This window comes from Lipophrys pholis, assembly GCF_963383615.2.
Source record: "Lipophrys pholis genome assembly, chromosome: 20".
NCBI classification, from domain to species: Eukaryota; Metazoa; Chordata; class Actinopteri; order Blenniiformes; family Blenniidae; genus Lipophrys; species Lipophrys pholis.
The window spans coordinates 22,234,623-22,254,345 of NC_137648.1; the positions used below are offsets into that span (position 1 = coordinate 22,234,623).

Genomic DNA, 19,723 nt, shown 5'->3' on the forward strand with positions numbered 1-19,723 from the left:
GCCCTCAAGGCCCAAAAAACGCTGAAGCTCTTTTTCCGTGGCAGGATGAGGAAAACTCACAACTGCAGCAACCTTTCTACCCACCGGCGCAACCCGACCCTTGCCTATAATGCAGCCAAGGTAAGAAACCGTAGCACGCGCAAGCTCGCATTTCGCCAGATTCACAGTCAGACGTTCAAACAAAGACCTGATGCGCCGGACGTGTGAGTCCCAGGAGTAACTGCATATGACCAGATCGTCCAAAATACACTGAGCAACCCTCCAAACCAGCCACTACCCTAGTCATTAACCGCTGAAATGTTTCCCGGGCTTTCTTTAGCCCAGACCTGGGCATATCACGGCCCGCGGGCCACATCCGGCCCTTTGTGCGTCCCTGTCCGGCCCGCGTGAGGTCAATTATAAATTACAACATAAATAAAATTAGACAAAAAAAATCTATGTTGTGCGTGCAATACAACTGTGCTGCTTTTATTTTGAAAAACCTTACGTTCTTACTACATACTCCGTATGTACGTACACGCGTGCTAGCATCACTTGCCGCAGGTGAACAGCAGCAAGTGATGCTAGCCAAGTCGCCCTCAAGATGTCAGATGGACTGCCAAGGAGTTCTTTACAGAAACTAAAGGTAACGCCGTGTGCTTAATTTGTGGTAACCAGGTCGCTGTGTTTAAAGGTTAGAATTTGAATCGCCACTACACCACCAAGCAAATCTGTCTGATGAAGAGCGCGCGAGAGAGTCTGAAGCTTTGCTAGCAAAACTGCTAACTCAACCAGGACTTTTTACCAAACTTCACACCGACAGGGACCGTTAGGACAAGTTTTGTCATTTGTCAAGGGACAACCACTGGTAAAGACTTGTTCACAGAGGTAAATGCATGTTTGGACAAGTTAGGACTGAAATGGGACAAGCTGGACAACAGACGGTTTGTCCAAATCTGAAGGCGAAAAATGTTGGACTTTTAAAGAGCATGCAGGATAAAGTGACAGAAAAGGACATTCTTACATTGTGTTATAAATCAGGACGTGTTAAAAATGAACCATGTTGCTGATGCTGTTACTAAAAATTTCACTTCATCATTAAATCACAGACAATTTGTTGCACTTCAGGAAAACAATGAGACTGAACATGGTGACATAAGCTACCACTGCGCTGTAGGTGGCTCAGCTGAGACAAAGTACTGAACAGGGTCTCTGACCCGAGAGACCAGATTCAGGACTTCTGTGTGAAGACAGGACGCGACATCCCAGAGATTTCAGGTGAAGACTGGGTGGCAGACCTCGGATTCACCGTGGATGTGACTGCACTGATGAACGAGCTTAATGCCAAACTGCAGCGCAAGGGCCTTTTGGTGCATGAGGTGCATGAGGTGCATGAGGTGCAGCGAAGGCTTTCATGAGAAAGTTGCAGTGTCTCTCAAGCCAAAGGAAGGACGGCGTTCTGACCCACTGAAGCCACAAGATCAGCCGATTCCACCGATGTTTGTGAACAGACATTCTCAGTGATGAGGTTCAACAAATCCAAACACAGATCCTCCATCACTGACGACCGCCTCCCAGCTGCCCCTCACACAGCCACCTCAGACATTCAGACAGATTTCAATGCTCTTGTTCAAGCTGGCTGGATTATTCTCACTGAAGAGGTCAAATGAGGTGGAAAACATTCTAAGTCATTGTTTGTTGCATTGTTGTAGTTCTATAAATGGACATTATAAATAGTTCTGGCCGCTCTGCGCAGCATTTCATTCTCTTTTTTTACAAGGCGCATGGCCGATTTTATTTATTGGTGTGTAAGAACTGTTAATTATTTCAGGGAAGCGAGCTACAGCTTGGATTAACGGAGGTTGGTATTTTTTCCTGCAAGCTCATCTTTTCTTTTTCTTTCTCTTGATGAGTTTAGGACAAGTGTGTAAGTTCATGTTTTCTCTGATGTCAAGTTGGGACATCAGTCCTCGTTCATATATGTGGGCTTTATTTTTCTTGTCTTTTTTTTTTTTGTTTTGCTTTTTGTTGTTTTTGTTTTTCTCTATGTTGTAACAACTCACCTACTCTATTACAGTGCCGATGGTTTTAATATCTTTGCTCTATATAGCACATTTCATTTGGCTGATGCTTTATTTCATCCTGTCAAAGTCGTACAATCATAAGAGAAATGACAGATGCTAATCCGATGGAAGGGCTGGGTTCCATTGGGATTAGTTTTCTCCCACCTTGAACACCTAAAATCAGAAATAGCATTCCTTCAGGAATCCCACAGGACCACACCAGGCTGTGGAGGCCTTGGGTTGCACACGTGTTTCATTCAAGCTTTAATAGTCGCTCAAGAGGCAAAGCAATTTTAATACATAAAAGAATCCAGTTCTCACCTGAACAAGTTTTACCTGACCTAAATGGGCCTTATATTATTGTCCTTGGCAAGCTGCTGCAGACATTTTGACCTCTGTCTCCCCTCCCAACTGGGACTGTCCTGGTTTTATTACAGCCCTATTCCCACTTATTCCGTGTCTCAACACACTCCACTCCACCCTACGACAAAAGAGTTTTCATTTTATTCACACGTTCATCAGTCACTCTCGCATTGATTATTTTTTAGATAAAATGCTATTACCTGCAATGAAATCCTGTGAATATTCAATAATACTCGTTTCAGATCATGCCCCTCTCCTGCGAGACATGCACCTTATTCCTAAAAGTGAAAATCAGCCCACGTGGCGTCTGAACACAGGGTTGTTATCCTCTGACACATTTTGCAAATTTGTTTCTGAAAAGATTTCTTTCTTTGTTCAAACTAATAAATCAGAATCTACTTCTCCTTCCCTTTAATTCGAAACTTTTAAAGCAGTAATACGTGGTGAGATTATTTCCTACTGCGCCAGGCTAAACAAACAGGGACGGCGAAGACAACAAGAACTACTGGAAGCAACTCGGCTAATTGATAACCAGCATTCCTGATCTCCTAATTCAACCCTAAGAACAGAGAGACTGACGCTCCAAACTGAATTTGACATCACTTCCACCAACAAGCAGTACAAAGAGTACATATTAGGAACACGGTGACAGGGCCGGTCGGCTGCTGGCGCTGACAATTAAACAACAAGCATCATCTCAGTTTATTACTCAGATTTGCAAAGACCAAAGTCCCATAGTTACAGATCCCTGAGAGATAAATCAGACTTTTTGCCAGTATTGCTCCAACCTTTACAAGTCCGAAGCCCCATCAGATAAAACTCCAATGAACACATTTCTGGACAACTTGGATTTCCCAAAACTTCACAATACAGCTAAAGAGAAACTTGACTCGCCTATTTGTTTAGACGAAGTAACAACCAGCCATAAAGCAATGCAGAGTGTCAAAGCACTGGGCCCAGACGGCTTTCCTGCTGATTTCTTTAAGACATTTTCTGATCAACTTGCCCCCCTCATGCTGGATATGTTTAATGAGTCCCTGGAGTGTGAGATCCTGCCTCCAACTTTAACCCAAGCTTCAATTTCACTTATCCCCAATAAAACCCTGGAAGAAGGTAACAGCTGGAGCCCCATCAGCCTGCTTAACTCTGAACTCAGCCGTCTGGACCCCTGCCTGCCAAACATCATTTTCAGTGACCAAACTGGCTTCTGAAGGGGCCGGCAACTATCTTCAAATATCCATCAGCTGCTCAACACTACACTGTCAGAGACCCACACACAAGAAGCTGAATTGGTCGTATCAATGGATGCAGAAAAGCCTTTTGACCGAGTGGAGAGGGAATATTTATTCTCAGTTCTCAACAGATTTGGTTTTGGTCTAAAATATATTTCATGGATTCGGCTGTTATACAGCGCACCTACTGCAAGTGTGACCGCCAACTCCACCCGGTCGAAACATTTCCCCTTGATGCGTGGCTGCCAACAGGGCTGCCCCTTATCACCTTTGTTATTTGCCAGTGAACCTCTGTCCATGGCCATTAAGAGCTCTTCACATATTACTGGTATCTGTAGAAATGGAAGTGAGCACAGAGTCTCACTTTATGCTGATGACCGTCTGCTCTACATATCAAATCCGGCTGTTTCTATCAAAGAAATCCTTTAAATTCTGCAAACATTATGGCTCTTTTTCAGTTTATAAGTTAAACTTTACTAAAAGTGAATCTTTTCCTTTCAATGAAGCTGCACAAAAGGTCCCAGGAATTAGCCCATTCCAACTTCCGCTATCTAGGCATCAATATCTCACAGGATCTCACCTCACTTTACAAAAATAACATAATCCAAGTGGTCAAATCAGACCTCCAATGTTGGAATGCTGTCCCTCTGTCCCTCTTGGGAAGAATCAACACAGTTAAAAGGAATGTTGTTCCCAGAATTCTATTCCTTTTTCAATGTTTGCCGATATTTCTCCCTAAATCATTTTTCAAAAAACTTGACAGGAGCATTTCAACCTTTATCTTGTCAGGTAAAACTCCAAAGGCAAAATACTCTAACAACTTTGATCCGTGCCCCCTTAAACTCATAACCTACTAACTACACTTCAAATCCAATTGTATCGTCCACAGTAAAGATATGGAGACAGTTCAGACGCCAATTTAATATTGTTTCTGCTTCCCCAATAATGCCCATCTGTGATAACCAATTATTTCCGCCATCAAGTCTTGATTCAGTTTTTTCTTTGTAGAGGGATAAAGGCTTGATTTATTTTAAACAACTCTTTGTTGGTAAAGTGTTCATTTCTTTTGAAACTCTTAAAGCCAAATTTGATCTTCCACAATCTCATTTATTTAGATATTTTCAGGTTCACACTCACCATCATTTTCTCCACTTTCCCCGTGAACCACCTGACTCCCTCTCAGTCTTACCCTGCAGGCCGCGGGATCATCTCAGCAGTGGTCAGGATGACCGAATCACCATCTCCTCCAGGAGTTAGAAATACTTGGGAAACAGAACTCAGTGTTATTTTGTCAGCCGACTGGCAGCAGAAAGCCCAGTTTGACACTAATACAGTAATACTTTGACAGTTTAAAGTTCTACACAGGACACACTTTACCTTTAAAGGTAGTAGCTGACAACAGCCCCAAAGCACGTTCCATAGCTCATCACATTCACCCATTCACACACCAATGGGGGCAGTTTGGGGTTCAGTGTCTTGCCCAAGGACACTTCGGCATGTTGGCCGGCAGAGATGGGAACCTTTCGATTGGGAGACGACCGCTCTATCAACCGAGCTATGCCACCCGACGATAAAGGAAGCATCAGTGGTTCTAAGCTAAATGAGGTTCTAAAGGAAGCAACGAGCTTCTTTTCCTTAGCGTATTGAGAATTCGGACAGTCCTTATCATGGCCGCCACACAGAACACTTCCGGGGTTTAGGAAAAGTCGATAGAGAAGGAGATAGGAGGGACAATTCGGACGTACTGTGAGTCTCCGCTTGCTACTAAAGGTGGATATTTACCGCACAATTCATGACGACATGTTTTTTTCCAGGATTCGGATTGGCTATCATGGCTTCATGCTTCTAACTCCACTGCCCCCTACAGGTTTGGCTGCTCATAGCAGCTCTGAACCAGCTGTATAAGTGGGTCAGTGTAAATTAATATAATTTTTTTTAAACATAGAGGGGAATTTTTTTTTTTTTTTAAACCCGGGGACGTGTAAACGTGGCCTCAGTAACTCTCATTAGCTCTCAGTAGTTCTCAGCGGCCTCCACACAGCTGAATCCACTTTATCAGCCACTCGGTGAGAGGCAGGGGGCGGGGCCAAACCATGGGCGTAGCCTGCACACACAGGAGGAGAGGGAGGACCGACTGCAGGGACAGACAAACCCCACCCTCCCAGCCAGGTACACAGGCCTGGAGAGCCAGGGCCATGACGCTCACTCATCATGCTTCTTTTCCAATATTTTATTTTAATTTTTTAATTTTTAAAAGACAACAAGGCTCAGATGCATAAAGTATCACCCTTCAGATATTGACAAGTAAACAGCATAAAGGGGAGGTAGAGAAAACACTAAAATAAAATTAGAACAAGAGTTCAGTCAACAGCTGTTGTATCTTGGCCTTTTCAAAAGGAGCAAGAAACGGATTCCAGAAGTTGGTAAAAGTGTTCCTGGAGCCGTGGCGGAGTCTTTCCATTTGTATTACAGACAACATGTCAGTGACCCACAGCCGGAACGAAGGAGGAATGGGAGACTTCCATTCTTTCAGTATTAGTTATTTTTGCAACAATCAGACCCAGTTCCAGTGGTTGTCGCATCGTAGCAGCGACAGTCCTGAACTCATCATGCTTCTTTTAGCAGCTTCTGCGTCCATATTGACTGGGCTGCGTCCAGCGGAGCTCCATGAGACATTTGAGGATTGCAAATGACCTCCTAATTTAATCCTCCCTCAGAAATGCACTCACTGGGAGATGTTTTTTGTTCATCAGCACCAGCCCCTGCCTTCAACTTGCAGTATGGATTTTGTCCAATTGATGAGCATTAATATTTTAAAAGACTACTTTACAGTATCCATAAACTCTAACTGTAACTGAAGTAAGGTCATTAGGAAATAGCGATACCTCTAAGAAACAGTATGAAGAGTTTAAGCAGAGACGTCTAATTGCTTTGTTGCTTCTGATCTCTGGAAATGTGCAACCTAATCCAGGCCCTGATGGTTCTGCTGATTTTAAACCAAGGACAGTTCTTGGTTTTATTCATTTAAATGTGCGCGGTCCACTTGCCAAAATGGACATGGTTCACATATAAAGGCACTTTCAATTCAATTTCAGTTTTTAGCTCTTGAGCTTGAAGTATCCAAAACACTTAATTTCACTATTATTGGATGTTTTAGGCCCCCTGCTGCTACCAGTGATGCCTTACCATCAATGATGAATCTCCTGTCTGCCTTGAAGTCAGATGAAGTTATCTTGATGAGTGACCTAAATCTAAACCGGCCACATCCTGTCTCAGATGAGCTCAAATCCTTTTGAAACTCATTGAATCTGTTTCAGCTGGTGAACGGTACCACAAGACCAAACCTTAAATGTCCTGACAAATCTACCCTTATTGACCTGATACTGACAAAAGCTCCTCATAAATAATCAACTGCTTCTATATTTACGAATGACATCAGTGAACATTGTGTTATTGCAACAGTCCGAATGGCAAAACTGCTAAACTCAAGCCTCGAATCATTACAAGACGAACTATGAAGCACTTTGTGGAGCAGGCATTCTTCCATGATCTCTCTCGTTTTGATTGGGATAGAATTCAGCTAATTCCTGATATTGAAAGTGCATGGACATTCTTCTGTGATGGGTTTACCAGAATTGTCAATCAGCATGTCCCCTTGAAAAGGTAGAGAATCAGTGGACGAAACAACGGCTGGTTTAGGTCTGATTTATCTTCTTAACTGCATGAGTACAATGAAGAATGGGCTAAAGCCCGCAAATCAAATCAAGATCCAGATTGGCTGCAGTTTGAAGTAAAAATTTAAATGTTTGATAAAGAAGGACTTTATTTTGAAGGATTTGGGGGCTTTTATTTGGAAAGTCAGGACATGCAGGAACCCCGGCTAGCTCAGTTGGTATAGCATGAGACTCACAATCTCAAGGTAGTGGGTTCATGTCCCACACCGGGCGCCACCTTCCCGTGGGCTCACCACCTGCAGGAAGGTTCTTAATGTGGGTGATGGTGGGTGATGGTGTCAGACCGTCACCCCCGTGACACGGAAACAGATAAGTGGAAGAAGATGGATGGATGGACATGCAGGTTAAGTTGGTCAGTTTGATTGACATGGTATTATGTAATCCTGGTGTGAATGATGCAACAGTGTTCTGACCACTTCATCACAGTGGGAGAGGATGGATTTTATCTACATATTTTGGAATTAACTCCTCTGAATCCACAGTTTTCAGGCAAATATTTTGATAAAACTTCTTGAGAGGAAAATGTGTTGTCTTTCAGTCTGTCTTGGTTTCGAACCAGTCAGACGTAAACTTTAGACACTAGGAGGCGCAATTTGACGCAGACGCACGATTTTACTCCATCTGACTCGACGATAAATGTTGAAATCGCGCGGGGAAAAAAATGACAGCATTGTTCTCTCTCATCAAAAAGGTCATGTTTTATGGAATTTTGCCAACATGTGTGACATCGTCTTGTTCGGCAGGTTCTTGTCGCGCTTCTGATCTGCTCGTTTTGTCGATCAGAGTAACAGTTTAGCCACAGTCACCACTTGTTCGAGGTGTTTTGTCACGGCTATTTTTGAGGAGGCATTTTGGTTCTCCCATGTATTTGAATGAGAGGAAGGAGGCGGTGGGAGGCGGCGGGAGGTGGAGGGAGGCGGTGGGAGGCGGCGGGAGGCGGCGGGATTCGGCGTTCAGAACTTTGACGGCTAGAAAAAACAAAACCACTCGACTAGTTAAAAAGTTGGACTGAATTTCTGAGCAGGAGAGTCTCCACTGTCATTTGATAGTGTTTTGAAGCCGATACGATATTCGCCCTCAGAGTAGATAGCGTTTGCAAATCTTATTTTGATAGGCAAATTGCAGACTTCCTGTTTAATTCCTTCCTTTGTCAGGGGTATCAGCACGTGATTTTTATGTCTTGATGAGACAAAAGATTGAGTTTTGGGTTTGATCTCCCTAAGACATTCCTACGGGCCATGGTGAACGTTTTAGTGTTTCTAGGTGGTGCTAGAGAGCACATTTTGGAACTCTGGGGTTTATCTTTTACATTTACTTAAATTTTTTGCCAGTCTTGACGAGCATGCAATATTTGGTGGGTTTTTGAGCGTGTTTAGTGGGTAGAGGTACAATAGGGTCTTGGCCTTTAGGGCTCGGTCCCTAATAAACACAAAAAAAGCAATAAAACTGTTGAGCTGTTTAAAGAACTATTCTAAAACAATAATGACACCTTCTGCTCCCCTGGTTCCTTTTGTATTTTTTTATTATACTGTTCTTATTAAAAAAAATGTCATTCTCATTTGTATTTGTTAAAAACTTTATAAGTACCTGCCATAGAGCTTAAGAGTATATGAATGAATTATTTATGAGTCTGTTACAGTTCTTTATTTTTGATGTGTTTGATGTTTGTTTGCAGCGTTTGGATGTTCCCTCTTTGTGCAATAAAGTTCTTAAATAAACAGAAAGATTGATAACATCACGTGATATAATTCAACATTGTCTGTGATGTCATTAAAGAGGAATGTGCCTCTTTTCACATCAACAACTTCACAACAGCTTCACACATTGGATCAGCTTTTTTCTGTTTGTGACAATTTCACACACAAATATCTCCACGGTGAGATACTGTGACGCTACCAGGACGTAGCAGCTGCTGACACGGAACCAACCAGGTTAGTATTTATAACCCGAGAACACTAATATTGGCAATTATTGACATTTGATTGTATGAATGCTGATTTTAAAAATGATTTACATTTTTTGACTCGTTTTTGCTCCTGCAGTCGAACCAATTTGAAGCATTCAATATCAAAACGTGCAGCTTTTTCAAGACATCCTTGTTATAACTTTTTAATATATTTTAGACTTTTGAGTTGCGAGACACGATAAAGATTAAGTTTTACAGACAATATAAAGTCGCTAAAAGAGTGTGAAATAACTAGTTATGTTATGTTTCCATATAAAGCAATGTTTTAAAATCTGCTGGCTACTACTTAGTGCTGAATACACGAAGCAATGGAGAGGACATGACTTCCTGTGTAGAGAAGTTGCACACAAAGAAGACTTATTTTATATATTAACGACTGTGTGTTGGTGCTTTTCCTTTGTTTGCTTGTAATGTGTCATTTAGATAATTAAAAATGATAAGAATAAATAAACGTAAATTTACTTCCTGTATAGAGATCACGTGACTTCCGGTATCGAGAGAGAAATGGCGGCGCTCTTTGTTCGCAGGTCGGTACATCTCTGTTGAGCTCGTGATTCCCGTACTCCGTCACATTTTACCGGCTAACAGCAGCAGTCAGTCCCGCTCGCCCCGCAGGTCCCGCACGCCCCGCACACAGACAACATGCCCAAAAATAAAGGTAAGTGTGACAGCGGCGCGTGTCTACAGTCTGTCGGCGGCTTGCGGAGACACGCAGTCAAAACGTGACGCCGCGCGGCTAAAGCTAATGCTAATGGATGTTAGCAGCGGAGCTCCGCGTGGAGCAGCCGGAGACGTGTAAGTCCGGGGAAAGAGAGTCTTTCGCCGGCTGACAGGAGGCTGGAGCGGCCTCAGTCTCTTCTCTGTCCCTGCTGTCCCTGTCCCTGCTCCGGTCTCTGTCTCTGTCCGTGGCTTCGTGTCGCAGAAGAGGCGGGCTAGCACAGTTAGCTTTAAACTGAAGTCGGTTTGTGGCTCGAAGCTTCCGGTTTACATAAAACTTCACCTTTTTAATCAAAACGTCTTTAAATCTTTTGTTTACCTTTTAAAGAGTCTCATATCGCCATGTTTAGCAGCGTAAAGAACACGGTGTCATCTCAGATAGACGCTTCATTATAGTAATATAAGTATTTTTACACATTAAAACACAGTTCCTTTGAAAAAGTAGTTCAACATCGGTTTAAAATCTCAGCCGGGTCCCGATGACCGGCCCATATACTTTATATCGCATCGGTCAGAAAATGGCTCATTCAGATGATTAAAAAACACAAGTCGCTCTGGACTATGTCGCATTTATTTGGAAATGTAATTCATAATTCAATCCGTTAATCCAGCTACACATTAACTCACAGAGGTTGGATGGTGTGAATGGTGGCGATTATTATCTCAGAACAACAGGTTGGATCTGTCCGGTTCTTAACTTCTTCTGCAGGCTGTGGTCAGACTCAGCATCAGTCCTCGTCATTCTGGCCTTTCTAAACCCTAACAAGTCCCTGATTTGTCGATGCAATAACTTGCTGGAAAGTTGCACGACTCATCCTCCCGGTTGCCGTGATGCTGTTCTCTCCATCCATTCCTCCCACAGTGACGCTGTCTTGAAGCTCCTGTTCACCGAGATGTGAAGTGGCTCTGGGAGTTTGGTTAATCCCCCAGGGATGGAGTTGTAAGCTTTTATTTTCTCTTCCACCTGTGGTCACGTGCTCTCCCATACTGTCCATCAGAAGACAAGCAGGGCTTCACATGTTCTAAGACGCCATCTGGACGCTTTAGGTAGCATTTATTTTGAAGGTGGTAGAAGATGCAAGCCTTCACAGAAAAGACTAAAAATGTATGTTTTTATATATATGTGTGTGTGTGTGTGTGGGAAGCATCTATCACATATGATGAGAAGTAGAATGAGAAATAGCTAATAATTTTAATAGCTATATATATATATATATATATATATGGGATGAAACCAAGAACACAGATATCTCGTACTGATCAGTTTACTCTGTTTATTAGTTTGCTACTTAAGTTACTCAGAATAAGGATTACAATGAAAAATACTCCTGTGTAAAGTAGATTTTTCTCTTCTCAAAATGTTTCACTACCATTTCTGTATTCTGTAGTTACATAGTATTTTAAAGAATACTGTAGTAGATTACTACTTACTGACTAATGTGTGTCTTTGTAAATTTCTACTAGTACAGTGGATTTTACATTATTGTAGTAGATTACATTACAATTTTACTTGACTAAGCACTCATACTGATCACTTAAATACTTATTAAATTAGTACTCGTGAATCTTATCACTTTAACAATATGAAGATTATATGGTTAAAACTACTTAGAGTGTATGACACCAAAACATCCTGAAAAAATGCAATACAAAATAGAAGTATTTTTATTATTAAACATTTTTGTCATACTGCCATCATCCGCAAGTAAAAACCTACGAAAAACCAGTGAAATTAAGTCGTGATTCTCAACCTCCTCCATCTTGCTGTGACGTCACCGCAGTAACAGGCTCCAGCAGTAACAGGCTCCAGCAGTAACAATCTCAACACAGTGTCGGACGCACAGAAAAGTGAAGAAACAGAACTATTTTCTGACATTTCACACTGTTGAGTGACAGTTGAAGACTTTTATTAAAGAAGAGTAAGAGAGTGATGGAGGTCAGACTAAAGAAGAGTAAGAGAGAGTGGTGGAGGGGCGCTCGTGCCTCAGTGGTAGGGTCGGTCGTCCAATAACCGGAGGGTTGGCGGTTCGAATCCCACTCTTATCAAAATTGTCGCTGTATCCTTTATTTTGCGTTGCCTCGTATGAAAGGTGGATGAATGTTGGTGGTGGTCGGAGAAATGGCAGCCACGCCTCTGTCAGCATCCCCCAGGGCAGCTGTGGCTACAACCTAGCTTAGCATCACTGGAGGGACTGGTGTGAATGAATAATGGTCTCTGTACGCGCTTTGAGTCAGCGCGAAAAAAGCGCTATATTAATCGAGGCCATTATTATTATAGAGGAGTGATGGAGGTCAGACTAAAGAAGAAGAGTAAGAGAGAGTGATGGAGGTCAGACAAACAGATTTAGGGGAATATTGATGATCAGCCCAGCAACTACGTCACAGATTCTGACAATCTGAAGATCGTCAAGGGGACGTGATTGTGTCCATATCGGTTACCGTGGGAGACGACAGGATAAAGACTGTAGATCTGATGTGTTACTACATGTTCCACTTTCCACGTCCTGAAGCCAGAGTGGCTCCATAGTGGCTCCATAGTGGCTCCATAGTGACTGTTCAAATCCCAGCAGGAGCCTTTCTGTATGGAGAGTGTATGTTCTCTCTGTGTGTGGTTTTCCTCCACGACTCCTGTTTACTCTGACATTCCAAACAACCTGCACCGTGACTCCCTGAGCTACACCCCCGGCCTCCATCCCCTCCTCCTGAGCTACACCCCCGGCCTCCAGCCCCTCCTCCTGAGCTACACCCCTGGCCTCCATCCCCTCCTCCTGAGCTACACCCCCGGCCTCCATCCCCTCCTCCTGAGCTACACCCCCGGCCTCCATCCCCTCCTCCTGAGCTGCACCCCCTGCCTCCATCGCCTCCCCTGAGCGCAGCGCTGTGTGGCTGTCGATGGTCCGTTTTGTGAATAAATTTTCTGGCGGAGGACTTATAAGGGTCTAATAATAAATTAACTCTCAATCGGTCCCGCGTAGTGAATGTTTGCTCCAACAAGCCTACAGCGTAGACTCGGGCTGAACGATTAATTGCATTTGCGATAATATCGCGATATGACAAAATGGGATTTTGTAATCGCAAGGGCTGCGATTTGACTGGTCACGTGATCTGGTCATGTGACGACTTGCGCGTCCTACGCCTGTCATCTGTCCACCTTGCCCGAACGGGCTCGTAGTTTTTAGGGATGGAGCCGATCCGGGATCGGGTTCCGATATCAACGTAATTCACGGATCTGCTTCACTGTTGCTGAAATGACTCCAAAGTGTTTCCCTGCTGCTGCTCTGCTCGCTGGCTGTAAACTGTGGACTGGATTTCCTGAAGGGAGGCGGGTCTCAATGAGACCAGGAGGAATGAGTCAGGAAATCCATTCCACAGTTTGCAGCCAGCCAGCGAGCAGGCTAGGGAAGTAGCACTGTGCTATCCAACTTTTCATGACAACATGTTGCTGTTTGGACGTATCTTACACTGAAAACACCACAAAGCAACGCAGCAACGTGGATGTTTGCAAAGCAGTTGTCCAGCGAGGCGGCGCTTTGTCAACAGACGTCACCGTTTTAAAACTGCAGCTCTCCGAGGAGAACGGCGCTGACCGCGCGATCAAAACAACGAACAGCAGTTCCTCCAGGCTGTCAGCAGTCAATTCACACCTCCGTGAAGCTGCGTCCTACTCCGCGCTAAACTCCCTGAAAATAGTCCCAATGGTTGGAGCTGCATTAGAGCTGGAAACATTCTGTTGGTGCTGCGCTGCTAAAGAATTTCCCCGGGATTAATAAAGTCATTCTGAGGTTTTAAAGATAAAATAACCAGTTTCTTATGAGATGATGACATCATGCAGACCCCCACATTGTCCAATGGAACAAAATAGTTTCTACCGTTTACTTTTCTGACCTGATACTAACCTCAAGTTGTCTTTTGAGAGAATACATGTATACACTAGTACATTTCATACTTTACTGTAGAGAGGAGTTTATTACAGCCTCATATAAAATCAACAATAATGATAATAATATTAAAGCAAACAGAGCTCTGCTATCAGAATCGTATCGGCAGATATACAAATTTAATTATCGTGATCGGATCAGAAGTGAAAAAACGTGTATTGGTGCTTCCCTACTGCAGTGTCGATGAGCAAACAACTCAAAATCCTTAATGTCCAGCGCAGCATTAGTATAGTGACCAAACCTGGGTTCACGGCTTTGATAAGCACAATGGACAAGCGACTGGCTTGTTGTGGTGAACGCTTACAAGACTGCAAGTCATAGTACTTAGTAAGTTTACTACTGTAATTGAAGTAGAAGATAAATAAACTGTCTTTCATATTAATACATGCTTCATTTGACTTTATCTTAACATAAGCCTCGCCTATAAAAAACAATTTATGTAGAATAAATCTGATATTGTTTATTATAATATACATTGATTTATTGCTTGATTGTTGAAAAATACATGAGAAGAGAACCTTGAAAAAATAATTGCATATCAAATCGCAATATTGAGGAACAAAATCGCAATTTGTTTATTTTCCAAAATCGTTCAACCCATGTTCCAAGTCTGGCCCTGGACCAGAACTAGTACCTGGTTCTTTCTGGTGGAAAAGCCCCCACAATCTGGAAGAGGTCTACTACTATATGTCTATGTATTAGATCATTCTGTGTTGAAAATCCCGTATTAAAAAAAAGGAAGCACCAACACAATATTAAAACACAGCATTCCCTGCAGACCGAGAGAAAGGGTTCCTCCTCCTACGTACATTCCTCTCCAGGCTCCGCCCCCTGGGTGAGGGTTAGCTTGTCAACAGTGCAAAACTTGAAAAGGGGTCAATTCCAGGGGGGCATCCAATGAAGGCAAATACACCTTTATTTTTGACAGCAAAAATAATTAACATGTAATATGGTGTCATACGTACTTTAAATATCAGTGAAATAGTCCGTGGTACCTTGCAGCGCATCTTCATTACAGGAATCTAAGTATTTGTAATTAGCTACTTCCTCCTGTACTATCTGGTTTCAGAAGTAGTGCATTTGGTAGTAAAGAGTAAATCCTTCTTAAATGCAAGTGAAATTTCCTAAATCCTGTTTAATGGTAGTAATCTGAGTATTTGTACATTATTACTTCTGTCTCTAAAAAAACATTATGAACATGTGGTAGATTCTGCTTTCATTCAACGACACTGTCAACGGTCACCACAGCAACCCGTAGAGTCATACACTGTCAACGGTCACCACGGCAACCCGTAGAGTCATACACTGTCAACGGTCACCACAGCAACCCGTAGAGTCATACACTGTCAACGGTCACCACGGCAACCCGTAGATGCTGTCGAACGCTGTCAACGGTCACCACGGCAACCCGTAGATGCTGTCGAACGCTGTCAACGGTCACCACGGCAACCCGTAGAGTCATAGACACTGTCAACGGTCACCACGGCAACCCGTAGAGTCATAGACACTGTCAACGGTCACCACGGCAACCCGTAGATGCTGTCGAACGCTGTCAACGGTCACCACGGCAACCCGTAGATGCTGTCGAACGCTGTCAACGGTCACCACGGCAACCCGTAGAGTCATAGACACTGTCAACGGTCACCACGGCAACCCGTAGAGTCATAGACACTGTCGACGGTCACCACGGCAACCCGTAGAGTCATAGACACTGTCGACGGTCACCACGGCAACCGCTGTCGGCGGCCTCACCAGGAGGACCCGAGGAACCAGGAACCTCTTCATGAAGCAGGAGGAGGAACATGGACTTCCTGATCTTCCAGCAGATGATGGAACCAGACGTCCTCACAGGAGGAACTGCTGCTGTTCATCGTGACCTGGATCGTCTCCAGAACATGATGGGTTCTCTGGTCAATTCTCTACGTTCTTCTAGGTTCTGGTGGCCCAGCAGAGTTTAGTGTTTTCAGATTCCAGTCAGCTCAGCGCAGTTTCTGAATCGCCGAGACAAGACCAGAACCATGCCCTGCTATGTAGAGATGGTTCTACCATCAGACCAGATGAGTGACAAATGTTCTGGACTCGTCCTCTCACTGGAGGTGGAGAAAGATTTGGACCGTGTGGAACCAGGTCTTCTCCTCAGTCTTTAGAGTGTGGAGAGCCTCCGTCGGAGTCTGGAGAGCCAGCAGCTCAAGCCTCCATCAGTGTTGGTTCTCAAGGTGTTTCCATGGTCTGAGAGCTCCTCAGCTCTCAGACCATGGAACGCTGATCTGGTTCTCGTCACCTGGACTGAACGGTTGTGGTTCCTCGTAGTTTCAGTTGTGTGAGTCCTCTTGTGGGACCGTGTTCCTCTGGTTGGACCGTGTTCCTCTGAGGATGGAGGAGAATTGGTGCTAGATGTTGACCTGCAGACTTTGTGTTCTCACAGGAAAAGGAGGAAAGAACCGGCGACGTGGAAAGAACGAGAACGAGTCTGAGAAGCGAGAGCTGGTGTTCAAAGAGGACGGACAGGGTGAGAAAGAACCTCGGTTCTCAGAGTTGGAACCACATTTTAAACTTCACTTATCTGATTTTAAAAATCAATAAACTTCATGAAATGTTCACTAAATACTTTAAATCTGAAGGTATAAACAACTTTAGTGTTTAACTGCTGGGTCCATGGAATATCTCTCTCTCTCCCTCTCTCTGTCTCTGTCTCTCTCTGTCTCTCTCTCTCTCTCTCTCTCTCTCTGTCTCTGTCTCTCTCTATCTCTCTCTCTCCCTCTCTCTCTCTCTGTGTCTGTCTCTCTCTCTCTCTCTCTCTCTCTGTCTCTCTCTCTCTGTCTCTCTCTCTGTCTCTGTCTCTCTCTCTCTCTCTCTCTCTCTCTCCCTCCCTCTCTCTCTCTCTGTGTCTGTCTGTCTCTCTCTCTCTCTCTCTCTCTGTCTCTCTCTCTCTCTCTCTCTCTCTCTCAGAATATGCTCAGGTGATCAAGATGTTGGGAAACGGTCGTTTGGAGGCCATGTGCTTTGACGGTACCAAGAGACTGTGTCACATCAGAGGAAAGCTCCGGAAAAAGGTGGAGGTCTACTAACCATCCCCCCCACCAACCCCGCACCCATGATATAGATCAACCCCCACACACACACACACACACACACACACCCACACACACAACCATGACATAGATCAACCCCCCTGTTATGTAAACACAGTCTGCTTCTCCTTCAGGTGTGGATCAACACGTCAGACATCATCCTGGTTGGTCTCAGAGATTACCAGGTGTGTATGCGTGCGTGTGTGTGTGTGTGTGTGTGTGTGTGCGCTTGCACGCTCGCTCTCATAATGGCCTCTGACCTCACTTCCTGTTTCAGGACAACAAAGCTGACGTCATCCTGAAGTACAACGCAGATGAGGCTCGAAGTTTGAAAGCATATGGCGAGTTGCCCGAGCATGGTGAGTCCACACCGCCGTGTCCCACGTCTTTACAGTCAAGTGTGACCACTGTGTCTGCCGTGTCCAACGTGTCGGGTGTAGTTCCACCCTCCCTCCTGACGGCGTCCTCAGTTTCCTGACCTCCTTCCGAGGAAATAGTCGGCCAATCAGGAGCTAGGACAGGAAGTCCCTCTGACGAGATTCTGAAATCATCAGAACCAGGAGGCGGAGCTGCAGCCGTAGGGCCTCGTTTTCTGTGACAGTGAAAACTTTGCCATTGTGAACATCATCGTCCAGCTCCTGCTGAAGCTCCGCCCCTCCTGTTACTGAGACGAGGAACGTCTGCACCTTGTCTGAACACCAGGGGGCAGTGTAGCGCCACATTTCAATAAAGCAGTTCACTAAACAGCCAGTGGGCACAAAGCGGAGGAAGAGAACAACAACAACAGAGAAGCGAGGAGATATTTAACTATTGCTGCTTGTCCAGAGTGACGATCATCACTGACCAATCAGGAGACGGCTGCGTTGTAGCTCCGCCTCCTGGAACCATACTGTAGTGCGAGGTATCTCAACGGAGGGGGGATGAAAAATCGAATTTAGTGTGGAACCATCAGATCCACATGAGAACCCAGAACCTGAGCTGTACGATCCACATCACTTCCAGTGGGGGGGTGGGGGGGGTGTCCTCGTGTTCTAGTGTGTAAGCCCCGCCCCCACTGGATTGGCTGCTCTGCTTCATTCCACTTCCTGTTTCCTCCTCGCAGCTAAGATCAACGAGACGGACACGTTTGGCCCCGGAGACGACGACGAGATCCAGTTCGACGACATCGGAGACGACGACGAGGACATCGACGACGTACGTCTTTATTCTGTCCTACTACGACACCTTTTACTGCCACGACGTTAAGATATTTCGTACATTCTTGTTTTTGTTAGTTGATCAATTTAAACATTTACTAAAAATAACTATCAAAGGAAACTTTTATTTTGAGTAATCTTACTCTTTAGAGTACTCTTATCTTCACATGATGAACTTTAGTGTTACAAACGTTTGTTTTGCTCTGTAGACAGTTTGATTTGTGAAGCACTGGGTGGGGTCAAGGACGTTGAATGTGGGGTGGAGGGTCAGACTGGGTGGAGCTGGGTGCAATGTCAGACTGGATGAAGGTGGGGCTGACGGTGTTTCCTCTGGTTGGTTGCAGATCTAAAGCTTCGGGGGACGGAGGGATTTTGAGCAGCTCTAGAATCCTCGCTCCTCCGTCAGTCCTCCACCTTCATTCATCAGTCCAGGCTGATGGAGGCAGACCATCACTACTCTTGTTCGGTGTTGACCTGGAGGGACAGACGAGGCGTCTCGGCGCCACTGGTCCACTTCCTGTCCCTCTTGCTCCATCAGTCCACTGCAGAGCTTCTTGTTCAAACATCTGCTTCTCTACACGTCACCAGAATCGACAACAATCAACGACAACAACAACAACAACGACGACCTGTCAATGTCGTGACTCAATAAAACCCTGAACCTACCTGCTGTCTGTTCTTGAAGCTCGCTAGGAGGCGGAGCCTCTCTCCTCCAATCAGAAGGCTTTTCTCATTTCCTCATATCATTGCCTGTTTCCCTGTACACACACACATACACTCACACACGCGCACACACCCTGTAGCCTGTTGCATGGTCCTGGGGGGGAGTGGGGGGGGGGGGGTCCTGGCTCCTCCTCCCAGGGGGTGGGGTGGTCTAGCTCCTCCTCCCGGGGGGATGGGGGGGTGGTATGTAACTGAATTGACTTGATGTACTCATGATTCAATAAAGAAGTGAACTCTGAGTCGTGCTGCTGTTTGGTCTGACGGGGGCGCCACTGAGCCGCAGGGTGTTGGTCAGCACTTTTGTTGGCAGTAATCAAGAAATGTAAATGTAATCAAATACCACCTCACAAAGAGAAACACTCAAGTTACTTTTTGTTTGCAATAAATGGATGACTCCTCCACCTTCTGAAAAAGTAACTGATTTATATGTATGAAGCACCAGTTTACTTTTTCTATTCAACTTTATAAAACTCAACATAAAGTCATTTCAGGAGCTTTTACAAGAACTCAACAAATCCACATGGAACCTGTAGAACCAGGCCCAGTGGAAGAGAAACATGCAGAACCAGGCTCAGAAGAGAACTTGCAGAACCAGGTGCAGAGGAGGAACCAGAGAAGAGAAACCTGCAGAACCAGGCACAGAAGAGCACCTGCAGAACCAGGCTCAGAGAAAAATCTGAAGAAACCAGGTGCAGAGGAAGAGAAACCTGCAGAACAAGACTCAGAAGAGCACCTGCAGAA

General features: G+C 44.6%; 1 protein-coding gene across 2 annotated transcripts; it reads left to right on the forward strand.

Moving 5' to 3' along the window:
• The first annotated feature begins 9,815 nt into the window (after positions 1-9,815).
• eif1axb (eukaryotic translation initiation factor 1A X-linked b) lies at positions 9,816-19,390 on the forward strand. Of its 2 annotated transcripts, XR_013936386.1 has the most exons (8): positions 9,833-9,995; positions 16,418-16,501; positions 16,942-17,045; positions 17,198-17,248; positions 17,341-17,422; positions 18,166-18,257; positions 18,604-18,685; positions 18,798-19,381. XR_013936386.1 is itself a non-coding variant. In XM_080489261.1 (7 exons), the coding sequence occupies exons 1-7, from the start codon at positions 9,980-9,982 to the stop codon at positions 18,607-18,609; spliced, it is 435 nt and encodes a 144-aa protein (XP_080345387.1). In that variant the 5' UTR covers positions 9,816-9,979; the 3' UTR covers positions 18,610-19,390. The 2 variants fall into 2 exon arrangements, 1 of the variants encoding a protein (XP_080345387.1); XM_080489261.1 differs by having other exon boundaries at positions 9,816-9,995; positions 18,604-19,390.
• Positions 19,391-19,723: the final 333 nt, after the last annotated feature.